At 41.0% G+C, this 13618-nt stretch overlaps 1 protein-coding gene across 12 annotated transcripts in view; it reads right to left on the minus strand.

Annotated features, from left to right (window-relative positions):
- Positions 1-13618, minus strand: part of FHOD3 (formin homology 2 domain containing 3) — a 401018-nt gene that overhangs the window by 19310 nt on the left and 368090 nt on the right. For all 12 annotated transcript variants that reach the window (XM_063131345.1, XM_063131400.1, XM_063131398.1 and 9 more), the window contains 2 exons: positions 10853-11043; positions 7768-7960 (listed from right to left, as the gene is read on the minus strand). In XM_063131345.1, the coding sequence (XP_062987415.1) occupies positions 7768-7960; positions 10853-11043 (384 nt within the window). The remainder of the gene's footprint in view (positions 1-7767; positions 7961-10852; positions 11044-13618) is intronic.

Consider the following 13618-nt stretch of genomic DNA (forward strand, 5'->3'; position numbering starts at 1 on the left):
CACTCAGAAAATGGTATATCTAGCTAAGTCACACATATCATTAACAAGACATGAGTATAAAACCTTCTTCCTATGTTATTACTTTTATCCAGAGATGCTTTAAGGAAGCATTCTCATAACCTAAAATTGTAATGTGGGAAACTTACATTGTCTTAAGTTGTATATCCATGGATTTAGTGGTTGCAGAATGCAATCATTTTACTTCCACTCTAGAGGAAAGTATTTTTTTAAACTTTCTCCAAGCTAACCCCAATATGGTGTAGTGCAAAAATGTTGGCTGCAAAGAAGAGGAAAACTGTACTTTTTTGCCATTGATCTTAGGAGAAAAAAAAAATTATGTAAAGAAAGAGGAAGCCAGACTGGAATAGAATTTCAAGAAAAACTTCCTATCTTTTCAGGTGGTAAGGCAAATAATGCAACCTTCTTCCAATAACAGGCTGAATAAAAAAATTGTGGCAGAGATATAGAAATGCTGTAGTACTTTAGAAAAGCATTTGATTTCTGAAGCCAAACCATCTGTTTTAAAAGGCAAAACTTTCATTTTGACTCTGCACAATCCTGTCCTCAGGAGGTGGGGGAACTTTCAGACTGGACTTGATAGGCTTTATTTATGCGTATTGAATAGATGCAAATACACTGACTCGTTCGCATGGCACAATGGCCCACTGTTGGTTAATTTACCTGTGGTGGCTGTCACATTGTGCTGGATGCAAAATGGGTGCTATTTTTGCATGGCGTCCATAAGGGATTGGCTTGCCATAGCTGATTGTGTTATGCAACCCAGATGGCAGGAGTTTTGTGAGGAGTGGACAACTCTCAAATAATACTAAATTAACTTTGGGTGAACCAGCTCATTGTATCCCACTAAGATCCAGACTCTGCTGCTGTGGCTTCAGTTATAAATCCTAATCATAGAATCATAGAATCAAAGAAGAGCAGAGTTGGAAGGGGCCTACAAGGCCATCGAGTCCAATCCCCTGCTCAATGCAGGAATCCACCCTAAAGCATCCCTGACAGATGGTTGTCCAGCTGCCTCTTGAAGGCCTCTAGTGTGGGGGAGCCCACAACCTCCCCAGGCAACTGATTCCATTGTCGTACTGCTCTAACAGTCAGGAAGTTTTTCCTGATGTCCAGCTGGAATCTGGCTTCCTTTAACTTGAGCCCATTATTCCGTGTCCTGCACTCTGGGAGGATCGAGAAGAGATCCTGGCCCTCCTCTGTGTGACAACCTTTGAAGTATTTGAACAGTGCTATCATGTCTCCCCTCAATCTTCTCTTCTCCAGGCTAAACATGCCCAGTTCTTTCAGTCTCTCTTCATAGGGCTTTGTTTGCAGACCCCTGATCATCCTGGTTGCCCTCCTCTGAATACGCTCCAGCTTGTCTGCGTCCTTCTTGAATAGTGGAGCCCAGAACTCGACGCAATACTCTAGATGAGGCCTAACAGGGCCGAATAGAGAGGAACCAGTACCTCACGTGATTTGGAAGCTATACTTCTATTAATGCAGCCCAAAATAGCATTGGCCTTTCTTGCAGCCATATCGCACTGTTGGCTCATATTCAGCTTGCAATCTACAACAATTCCAAGATCCTTCTCATTTGTAGTATTGCTGAGCCAAGTATCCCCCATCTTGTAACTGTGCCTTTGATTTCTATTTCCTAAATGTAGAACTTGGCATTTATCCCTATTAAATTTCACCCTGTTGTTTTCAGCCCAGCACTCTAGCCTATCAAGATCACTTTGAAGTTTGTTTCTGTCTTCCAGGGTATTAGCTATCCCACCCAATTTGGTGTCATCTGCAAATTTGATAAGCGTTCCCTGCACCTCCTCGTCCAAATCATTAATAAAAATGTTGAAGAGCACTGGGCCCAGGACTGAGCCCTGCGGTATCTCCCGCATTGCCTCTCCCCAGTTTGAGAAGGTTCCATTGATAAGTACTCTTTGAGTCCGATTCTGTAGCCAACTGTGAATCCACCTAATAGTTGTTCCATCTAGCCCACTTTTAGCTAGTTTATTAATCAGAATGTCATGTGGTACCTTGTCAAAAGCTTTGCTGAAGTCAAGATATATGACGTCCACAGCATTCCCACGGTCCACAAGGGAGGTTACCATATCAAAAAATGAGATCAAATTAGTCTGACAGGACTTGTTTTTGACAAATCCATGTTGGCTTCTAGTGATCACCGCATTGATTTCAAGGTGTTTACAGATTGACTTCTTTATAATCTGCTCCAGAATTTTCCCAGGGATGGATGTCAGGCTGACTGGTCTGTAGTTCCCAGGTTCCTCCTTTTTGCCCTTTTTGAAGATAGGGACAATGTTAGCCCTCCTCCAGTCGACCGGCACCTCATCCGTCTTCCATGATTTTGCAAAGATAATAGACAAAGGTTCTGAGAGTTCTTCCGCTAGCTCCTTCATTACTCTAGGATGCAGTTCATCGGGCCCTGGAGATTTGAACTCATTCAAGGAAATTAGGTGTTCTTTGACCATTTGTTTATCAATCTCCAACTGTAATCCTGCCCCCTCAACTTCTGCTTCACTTTTTCCAGGGGGGTCATAGACCCGCTTTCAGGAGAAGACTGAGGCAAAGTAGGAATTGAGCACTTCAGCCTTTTCTTTGTCATCTGTTATCAATTTGCCATCCTCATTATGCAGTTGAACCACCATTTCTTTCCTCTGTCTTTTACTACTCACATATCTGAAGAAAGCCTTTTTATTGCTTTTAGCATCCCTCGCTAATCTCAGCTCATTCTGAGCTTTAGCCTTCCTGACACCATTGCGGCACTTCTGCGCCACTTGTCTGTACTCTTCTTTTGTAGCCTGGCCTTCCTTCCACTTCCTATATGTATCCCTTTTTGTTTTCAGGTCATCTCTAAGCTTTTTGTGGAGCCACATTGGTTTCCTCTGTTGTCTTCTATCTTTTCTCCTTGTTGGAATTGTTTGTAACTGTGCCTTTAAAATTTCCTTTTTTAAATACTCCCACCCATCCTGCACTCCTTTTCTCATTAGGCTCATTTGCCACGGGACCTTACTTATCATAGTTCTGAGTTTATTAAAATCAGCTTTCCTAAAATCCAGAGTACGTGTATGCCTACACTCAACTTTTGTCTCCTTCATAATCAAGAATTCAAGTACAACGTGGTCACTTTCCCCCAGAGTTCCCGTAACTGCCACTTTATCCACTAAGTCATCCCTATTGGTCAATATCAAGTCAAGGATTGCCGATCCTCTAGTTCCTTCCTCCACTTTCTGTAGGAGAAAGTTATCACCCACACATGTCAGGAATTTCGTGGAAGGGCCGCTTTTGGCAGTATTGGTCTCCTAACAGATATCAGGGTAATTGAAGTCCCCCATCACTACTAAATCACACTTCCTTGAAACACTGGCAATTTGTTTCTCAAAAGTTTCGTCCTCGTCTTCTCCTTGATTGGGTGGTCGGTAGTAGATTCCGATTATCATGTTCTTTTTATTCCTTGACCAATTTATTTTAATCCAGATGCTCTCGATGGGGCTCCCAGTCTGATCTGCCTGTATTTCCTTATTCCTTTTGCCTATGTGGCTCAGACCTGAGACCACTCGTTAGACATTTGAACAGTAATCTGACTGTAAATGATTTTTAAAGAACATATGACCGTGACGCCACTGGTATCCCAGAGCTGAGTTCTGCTCCTTGAAAGAACAACTTGACAGACAGTTTTGGCATGATGAAATCAGCTGGCTTGTTTTCTGTTTTGCTTTTTGTTTAATTGAGGCTAAAAGAGTTATTATTTCTTTGAAATGGAATACATAAATAGGTCTTGGACCTTGTTCCATTAGCCTATAATACTAAAGGCTGTAATGGTGATTAGTGAAGCTAGCATGTTGCATCGCTTTTTTCCATGCCTGATTTCATGTTCTATTTCCCCCCAATAAAACTGTCCTTGTTTACATTTTCTTATTTTGCCTCATGAATTCAAGACTCTTGCCTTAAACCCTTATATAAATCTCCTACATGAAGATGGGAGAACTACACTGATTCCAGTTCGTATAGAATCTAATGTGAAGCAGTGACTGAGGCCTACTCTACACCAAGCAGGATATTTGCACTATGAAAGCGGTATCTAAAAGGCAGGAGTCACACTACTGCTTTATCGTGGTACTGAAGTACACTGACAATTGTTGGGGCCCATGACAGATCTACACCAAGCAGGATATAGCATTATGAAAGTGGTATATGGTATGTGTCAATGGGCCCCAACAGTTGTCAGTGCACTTCAATACCGCTGTGAAGCAGTAGTGTAGCTCCTGCATTTTACAAAGCGCTTTCATAGTGGAATATTCTGCTTGGTGTAGATGAGCCCTGTGATATGAAGCTTGGGTACAGGACACCCAAGTTCAAATCAACACTCCGCTATGAAGCTGAGTGAGTGGCTTTCTGCAACCCATGCTCTCAGTCTCCTGGTGGGGCTGGCTGGGTGTTGGGCACTGCTTTTTGAAGGCCTTTGATCAGTGTTGCCCAAGCAGCCATTCTCCTGCCAACTGGTTGGAGGTGCATGGGGGCACCTCTGATCGTGGTCGCCCAAGCACTCTCCCATTAGCATTCCACAATGAGAAAGGCCTCTGTATGTGTTGGGTGCCATTTTTCTAATGGCAATGTCCAATGTGTGTGCGTGTGGGTTGGGCAACACCAGTTGGAGGCACTAAGGGTGCCTCCAAGCAGTATCACCCAAGTGACCACTCTCCTGCCACCCTGAAAAACACTCCTGCTTCCTAATCCCAGATATATGGGGGCTGGCTCAGCTTACTCACTGGTGCAGGAAAGATAAACAGGTCATGCTACTCCTTATTACTTTTCAAGGGCTGGATGATACCTGCTATTAGCCTCCTCCCACCCCATCACATTTTCCATTTTGGGGTTGGCCAGGTTTCGTATTAGCCTTATTATAAACTAAAGCAAGAGGCTCTAAAACATTTAGCTTTGCAAACAGTCACATTAGAAACCGAGGTTACATATGTTGGCTCTTTAATCTTCCATATCCCTATCCAAGTCTATCCTTGACCAGAATTTTACTGGGAATGGCGTGTGTGTGTGTGTGTGTGTGTGTGTGTGTGTGTGTGTGTGTGTATGCTGTTGGGAGGCATTACGGGCAGAGTCATTCAACCTGGTATGCTCCCCCTGTTCTTTTGTTGGGAAAGACTGTAGAAGGGCACAACAAGTCCAATGTTAGGCTTGGCCAGGACACACGGGCCACAGCTAGACCTAAGGTTTATCCTGGGATCATCCAGGATTCACCCCTGCCTGAGTACTGGATCCCCTGTGTGTCACCTAGGTGAACAGGTTTGACCCCTGGACGATCCAGGGATAAACCTTAGGTCTAGCTATGGCCACGGACATACACTATAAACCAACCAGTTATAAATAAACATTTCACATGGATGCCGGAGAAGATTCTTAATACAATCAATAGTAGACCATCCTTTCCCCTGCTCTGCACCTCAATATAGATAAAGCAGCTGTTATCAATAACAGCAGTGAAATGTCTTGCCATATATAAAGACCACTTTCATCATGGGAAGCTAAATTTAAAAGATGACGATTACTGTGTAACAACAATACAGTGAAATTTCTTCAATGTGAGTTGAATTTCCAGAATCTAAGACCAGTGCCAAGAAAGGTCTACAAGTGATAGTCAGACAGTGCCTATTTGGATCCATTATATTGGTGTGGATTTATTTATTTATTTTTACTTAGCTTGTGTGGACTGTTGGCCATGCCACAAATCACTACATAGCTGACCATGCCAAAGCCCAGACAGAGGTAGCTCCATATGTGATGAAGCATTTTAAGGCAGCTGGGAAATTTTATTAAGTACTGGCACTCCTTTAAACTTTATTTATTTAGACCGAGTGAAACTGTATTAACTTAAAATAAGATTTTAAAACCTTGGGGATTTTTAAAGGTCACTTGATCGACAAAAATTGATCTTGTTTTTATAAAAGCAAGCTGTGTACCCAATCCTCAACATCCTAATCAGCATTCCTTATTAGGTAACATCCATTCTGAACCCAAAGTTAATAATTCTGATTAGAAATTTCAAAAGATTTAAATTGAATTATTTTCTATCTCATACTTGAAGACTAAACACATAGGGTTATTTTCAATAATTAAAACTGAAAATTAGAATCGTAGTGCTATATAAAGTAAACAAAATAAGAAGTCAGTCACTTAAAATATGTCTTCCTCCCATTGCATTTAGTTTTTGGAAACAATCCTTGTGTCTGGTCTGGCTTGTATCTGGTCTGGCTCAAACAATACCCTAAAAAATCCTGCTGCTACATGACACCGCTTATCATATCTAAAATAAACATCTTGAAGCAGTTTACAAAGTCAGACATTAAAAGACAACATCACAATACATATAAATACCCCTAAGTTAAACATTTAAAATAAAATAAAAACTCAAAATGCATCAATTAAGAAGCAAACTGGGCAGCACAATGAATCAGAGAAGACCTGGATAAAGAGGTTGGTCTGTAACAGAGGCCTAAAATGTACTACAGTTGGTGCCTTGCGAAGACCAGTGGGGAGAGCATGCCATAAGGTTTGCAGTTTGCGGTGAAGCCGCAATGCCTCCAATGATCTTAGCAATCGCATGGGTCTATACTGGGGAAAGCAATCTACCAGGTAACCTGGTCCCAAGTTGTTCAGGGCTTTATATACCAACAGCAAGGCTAATAGTTCAACACCAGTGTAATATGTGCACAGCCAGGGGCCCATTCAGCATCCTGGCTGCTGCATTCTGCATCAGTTGCAGCTTCAGCTCCTAGCAGAGGGGCAGCCAAACATGAAACACATGACAGTCATCTAAATGTGAGTTTAGTTGCCAATGCATGGACTAGAATGACCAGGCTATCCTTGCCCAGGAAAGGGCATAGCTTAACATACCAGCTGAAGCTGTTAATAGGCACTCTTTGCCATAGAAGTCTCTTGGGCTTCTAGTGGCAATGATAAGTCCAGGTGTATCTCCAAATGACATACGTGTCCTTTCTGGGGGAATGCAACCCCATCTAGAACAGGCAAACTCCCCACCCATGGAGTCTCAATGTTGTCAGGGATTGGGGCCTTAGCTAGACCTAAAGTTTATCCCGGGATCATCCCGGGGTCGTCCATGCCTGCTCCCGGGATATCCTGTGTGTCATTTACATGAACAGGGATGACCCTGGGACAATCCCAGGATAAACCTTAGATCTAGCTAAGGCCTCTGTCTCAGTTTGTTGGCCTTCATATAACCCATCATTGATTCCAAGCATTGGTTCACAACATGCACAGCTTCTTCTGGTTCAGATGTCACAGAGAAATACAGCTGGGTGTCGTCAGTTAATGTTGGTAGTATCCCCACAGGTTAAACCCAGTGAGGAAAGGGGAGAATGTGTATGAGAGAGGTGAGGTGGGGAGCTATTGGGAGAGAATGTGTGATCCCATGGCTCAATTCTGATCTCTTACTACTGGATATGAGCATCCAGCCATATGATGGGTACTGGTTCAGAAAGGGAACCTACTAGGCTCAAGCACCCTAGATCCCAGCATAACCTTCACTAAGGCCAAAGAAGCATCTTTAGATCCTGTTGCTTGAAGATGATGCATTTTGCAGCCAGCTTTTCTATTCTCACAGAGAAGTTCCTTTACTAAAAAAGATTACCGGTTGGAATAGTGGATCTATAACATGTCACTGGCTGGCAACAAAACTCTTATGTATTTTTGCTGAATGAGATTTACTTTGCCACTTACATCTGTGATCATTTTCCCTCTGGTTTTGTTTCTTTCTCTGTGGTTGGCTCGCTTCTGCTTTTGTTGCAAAACCCGTTCCCTGGTGGTGCGATACTCCAGAGCAAATTCACTAATAATTTTGCAGAATTTATTGATGTTGACTTCACGGATTGCATAAGGAGGATAGCCCATAAATAATAAGAAGGAGTGGAACCTAGAAAAACAGAAGGAGTTATCTTTACAGGTTTTTTTCTCTCCACCCTAACAAATAAATAGAAAGCCCTCAACCCATCTACAACTATGGAGTTTCAGGTTTTTTTAGGGAATATGTGGGTAAGGGCTTTGTTTATTGCCTCTGAGAAAAGTGCAAGTCTTAAACTTAACAGAGTTTTTCAGCAGGACAGAGTTGGTCACAGAAACATAAGCTAGATAAACTGTTTTTGAACTATGAACTCATATGTTTCCTATGTGTGTGTCTGTCTTTTCATGGATGCCTTTGGCATCATTTCCAGAGTTTATAATTAAAAACAGAATTACAATAAAATGAAGATCTATGATAACCCTTTTCCCAATCTACTTTCACACAATGATGTATAAAAGATAAACTATTTAATGGAACCAAACCCTACCGTTAACGTAGCAATGAACGAAAAATGTCATTTTGGGGTAAGGGGTACTGAACAACATATTTATTATATTTAAATTCCAGTTTTGTATGTAATAGTCCAACTTCAAAGAGGTTAGGATGTTTGGAAATGTCTAGACAAGAACTAGACAAGGAAAATGAAAACTTACAGGCTAACCGCAAAGAAGAAAACTTTCTAATTCACAAAGGAAGTCATAAAATCCAGATCTCTCAGCTTGATGCAATTCAGTTTTACAATATTAATAGTGCCACTGTATTATAAGAGCTACCTTGTGATTTCCTTCTCTTCTGATGTTTTGTCATGACATTTATTCACTATGAATAACAGTGGGTACATTTAGATGTCATGGTAAGCCAGAAATCCTTTTACAAAACCTGGGTTATGACTGGCTTCTCAGGGGAGAAACAAGCTAGAGTTCCTGGTTCAGATCATGCTAGCCAAGCTAGAGACCGAGGCCTTAGCTGGACCGAAGGTTTATCTCGGGATCGTCCCGGGGTCATCCCTGCCTGCTCCCAGGATATCCTGTGTGTCATTTACATGGACAGGGATGACCCCGGGACAATCCCAGGATAAACCTTAGGTCTAGCTAAGGCCTGAGAGTCCCTGGCTTGTGTGAGAGTCCCTGGTAGGAGAAGCCACGTGGGAGTGATCAAGCCGTATGCACTTACATGCTGTCTTGTTCACGGTAAACCATTTTATTTATTTTTTTAAAAAAATCTGGATTACTATAACATCCATATGTGGCTAGTATATATACATGGTCATTTTGAACGACTATATCTTTTCAAATTAAAAACGAAAACAGCTGTAATGATGGAACTGAAAAAAAGTGAGCTCAGTTGATGTAAATGACAAGAAGACAGGCATGTGCTTATAGTACCCATTCATTTTAATGGGACGTGCCTGAGAAACTGCTGATGGATTGTTCCCTAAGGATACAGTCCTATGTATTTTTAGATGCAAATAAGTCCTACCATTCCCCCTCTGCATGGGAGTTCTAAGGCTTTTTTTCTGTCTAAACATGCATAAGATCGAACCCTAATCTTTTTTTTTAATTGCTCAACATGATGATATGTTTCTATTAAAATCTAATTTTTTGAGTGTGAGTAATAAGGGGGGCAATGGAATTACTGTATTTCTTCGATTGTAAGACGTCATCGATTGTAAGACGCCCACTAATTTCAGTACCACCAACAGAAAAAAAGCTTTGATTCTAAGAATAATAATCACACCCACGATTCTAAGACGCACCCCATTTTTAGAGATGTTTATATGGGAAAAAAGTGTGTCTTAGAATCGAAGAAATACGATGCCATAGAAACAAAGGCTTGAGTAGCCACTCTGATTTTTAAAATATATAAATCCATGTGCGTATTTACTTTTGGGGCTTTTTAATGGATTACTAGATCAGCTGTAAGATCCTCTTAAGTTTAGTAATTCCTGGGTCAGAAGTATGAATCTCAGAGACTCATAATGCTCACCTCAAATATGAGCATTTAAAGCCTGTGAATTCCTTTCTGTCTCCATATTTCCTTATGTCTCTAGCTCCTGGCTTGCCGCCATTCTAACATAGCAAGTGTCAGACAGAAGAGGGCGGGATCCGTCCCTCCCTTCTTGCTACCAACACTACAGGAGTACCAGCAAGCAAGTTACGTGAACAGGTTGGAGGGAAGGAGGAAATAAATTTAGAAACAAGTCAGTGGAGAGGAGATTTGGAAGTTCATTGGATGTGGGGAGAGACTGGATCCTGTTGTGCTCTCAGTGTTGTCATCTGCTTGGGCTTATATTCTAAGTACAGTTGTAGAGGCCTTGCTCTTATATCCACTGATGAAAGCAAATCTGTTGGCAAGTGCAAGTAACAGGGCCTTCTCAGTGGCGGCATCATATTCGTGGAATTTAATTCCAACTGAGGACATCGCCCCATCAATACAGGTCTTTAAAGAATCATTTATTCCAAGTTGCTTTCTCCTAAAGAAGTATCATGGTGCGGTCAGCTGAAATGAGGCTGAAATGGTTTTAAAGTGTTTTACGCTGTTTTTAATATTATAATGCTGGTCAGTTATATTATTTGTAACAATTATACTATTGTTTTACTGCTAGCTTTTGATAAATTGTGAGGTTTTGTGTATATTGTATTTCTATGTTTTTATGGAAGCCACCATGTGAGAGCTTTGCCCTATGATGCAGCCTAAAAATATTTAAATAAATAAAATAATTGGGGCTGGAATAGATCAAAGCATTTTATGAGTTTTCGGGGAAATCATTTGGTTTTTAAAATCCAGTTATAAATCTGTCTGGTATGTGGCCTTCATCCCAGTATTACTAAAAATTTGTTTAGAATTTTTAGTAAACGATTATACATTTCAACAAATCTGCCCCAGATTTCTTGGAACAACATCAGACTTCTTTGGAGAGATATTTAAATAGCATACTAACCACAGTATGCCATGGTGCTCTACCTGTTAATTATTCTTCTGTGGACAATCTTTAAAATTATTATTCTTTCTGCACAGTCTTTAAGGAACTCAGACATTTTTTGCTTTAAAGTTGATTTCATTTCATGCTTTGCTATGGCCTTCAGGTGATCCCATGACGCTTTGCACCGTTTCTCCATTTGACATAAGTTGTCCCGGAGTTGTTCAAAGTCAACCTGAAAAGAATAAGAAAAATTAGTAAAAGGGACATATATTTGTTAATGTATTGCCTGTGGCGTTTGAGAAACCAACTTGTTTTCCATCATGAATTCTATACCCCTTGCACATTTTGTGACCAAAGAAGCCGAACAGCCCACCAGCTGTATGTATCTGGCAGCTCACCAGGGGCTCATTAAACAACCTGCTTGAGTTTGCAAGCTGCACACCAACATCAGGGGACAAGAAAGCTATGACTAAATAACTGAGAGTTGACTACCCAGTCCAGAGTTGCCTTCTGTCAGGATCAGACTGCTGAACATGATTTTTCTGGCTGTTTATTCTAGCTTGTAAGTCCCATTTGTTGTTTTTAACTAGCTGAAAGACTGATGGGCTACTGAAAAAGCCACCAGAGAAACCCAGGCAGATTTTGCAAAAGGATACCAAGGGCTTGTCTATATGCTATATATACTCCATCGTGGGTGCACAGTTGTGCTCTATTGTTTATATGACGCAGCTGCCAAGTTGCAGCCACATCGTATCATTCCCTATGAAACTGCGCATTTTCAATGCCTTGTTTCTCAGTGAGTTTTTACTTTGCTCCAATGTCACCGCAGTTGTTTGTGCATGTCTCAGCGGTGGCTTCAGTTCGGATTAAGGGAGTGGGGCATAGTTAGGGGGCGGATCCCAGTGCAGGGTAGGTGCGAGAATACAGGGCAGTGGGCAGGCTCCAGGTGAGTGTTTAGTAATGTCCGCCATGGCGACAAAGTTTCATTTTGGAATAAAGTAAGGACAGTTATTATGTATAATGCATAAATTCAATTAACTGTAGCAGCGCAGCAGCAAAGCGGCGTGCCTCCAAAGCTACGTTACACAGAGTTGCTTTTGGAGGTTTTCATTCACTCATTTTGGAGGTTTTCATTCACTTATTACTGTCATTACTTTGAATGTTTTTAATTTTTGTGAACCACCCAGAGAGCTCCAGCTATTGGGCGGGATAGAAATGTAATTAATAAATAATAAATAAATAAAATGTGACAACAGCCCTGTGAATTTTTCTGGCTGAATAGCCCATGCTGACTTCTGCCATATAACCCTATTGTTGTTTGCATGGGATTCCTTTACTTATACATGGTAAATACTTTCAACAACTTAATGCAACAACAACAATTTATTGCGGTCAATAGACCATTCCAGCAAATAAAAATTTTACATACAGCAAACTGAACATACCATCAACTATTAAAAATCAGGCGATCATAGAAGATCTAAAAGAAATGGCCAAGTTCAAAAACTTGGCCACTTGCTCAGTGATTGATTTGTCTATATTACAAAGTAAAAGAGACGTTAAGAATTCAGTTGGGTGACCAGGATAAGATTGTAAAATAGGGTTTAGAAGATCATTTCTAGCCCCTAGATAAAATCTACAAAACAGTAAAACATGAGATACCGTTTCCACTTCACTATTGTTGCAGGGGCAGCATCTGTTGAGCACTGGAATTTTATTAAATCTGCCCTCCAAAAGTTTGGAGGGAAGGACATTAAGTCTGGCTAATGAAAATGCTCTCCTGTATTTAGGAATAGTCAACCAGCGTAGATAAGGCATCCCACCTTTACAAAAAGAGGCTGGTAGTCCTAGGGACAGGGGGGAACATGGGCCCCGTGCAGGACTCTGAAGGACTTGCATATCTATATCAAGCAGCCTCTGTTTCACTACTGATTTGGCACTAGCTAAATCCCTTGATAGTAGCGTTTGGGGGGATAGGCCTACTGACTTGATTTTACTAGTCTTGGCCTTTGACCAAGGAGATTCAAAGTGGTCTAACAGAATCTTAGATACTAGAGAATTAGATGGGGGTGCCAACTTACAGCGAAGCCAAAAATGGATAACATGGATCCAGGCCAAGCAATTAACAGAATTCAGACCAACTTCTAGTTTAAGAGCAGCTCCAGAAACACTTTGTTTTGTAAATTCTTCTGGGGTTCTTCCTCACCTTGAATATCTTTGAAATGGACGCAGCTTCCAATTAAAGAAAGCATTCTTGTGCAGGACATGGGCAGATAAGATGATTTTTTTTACTTTGGATCAATTAATAGGCCCAGATGCCAAGTTTCTGTCATTTTCTGCTTTATGTGCTAAACCTATTACGGCTGAAAGGCAATACTTGCAATTGCAGCACTTGCTGGAATCTAGGTTTAGCCTGGCTGCTTTCACAGCTTCAGACCCTCCATTGTTAGAAACAGCTGAACAGATATGTCAACCGGCAACCCATATATATATATAAGCATTTAGTAGTAGTAAATAAATGTGTTACCCATGGTTTAAGACAAAATTGGAATAGAGAACTGGAGTGTCCTGTTTTGCCTAATCAATGGATTGTTGCTTTAGAGTCTGTATCTGAAGCTTCTACGGATCTTAGGCTACGTCTTATTCAGCAAAAAATCTTGTTTCGGGTCTATTGGACTCCACAATGTCTGTTTAATAAGGATTTGTCTAACTTACATAACTGCTGGAGATGTAATACACCTAATGCTTCTTTAATTCATATGTTTTGGCAATGCCCAGTAATTGTCCCCTTTGTACTGTGAAACAAT

This window comes from Elgaria multicarinata, chromosome 1 (genome assembly GCF_023053635.1).
Source record: "Elgaria multicarinata webbii isolate HBS135686 ecotype San Diego chromosome 1, rElgMul1.1.pri, whole genome shotgun sequence".
Lineage (NCBI taxonomy): Eukaryota > Metazoa > Chordata > Lepidosauria > Squamata > Anguidae > Elgaria > Elgaria multicarinata.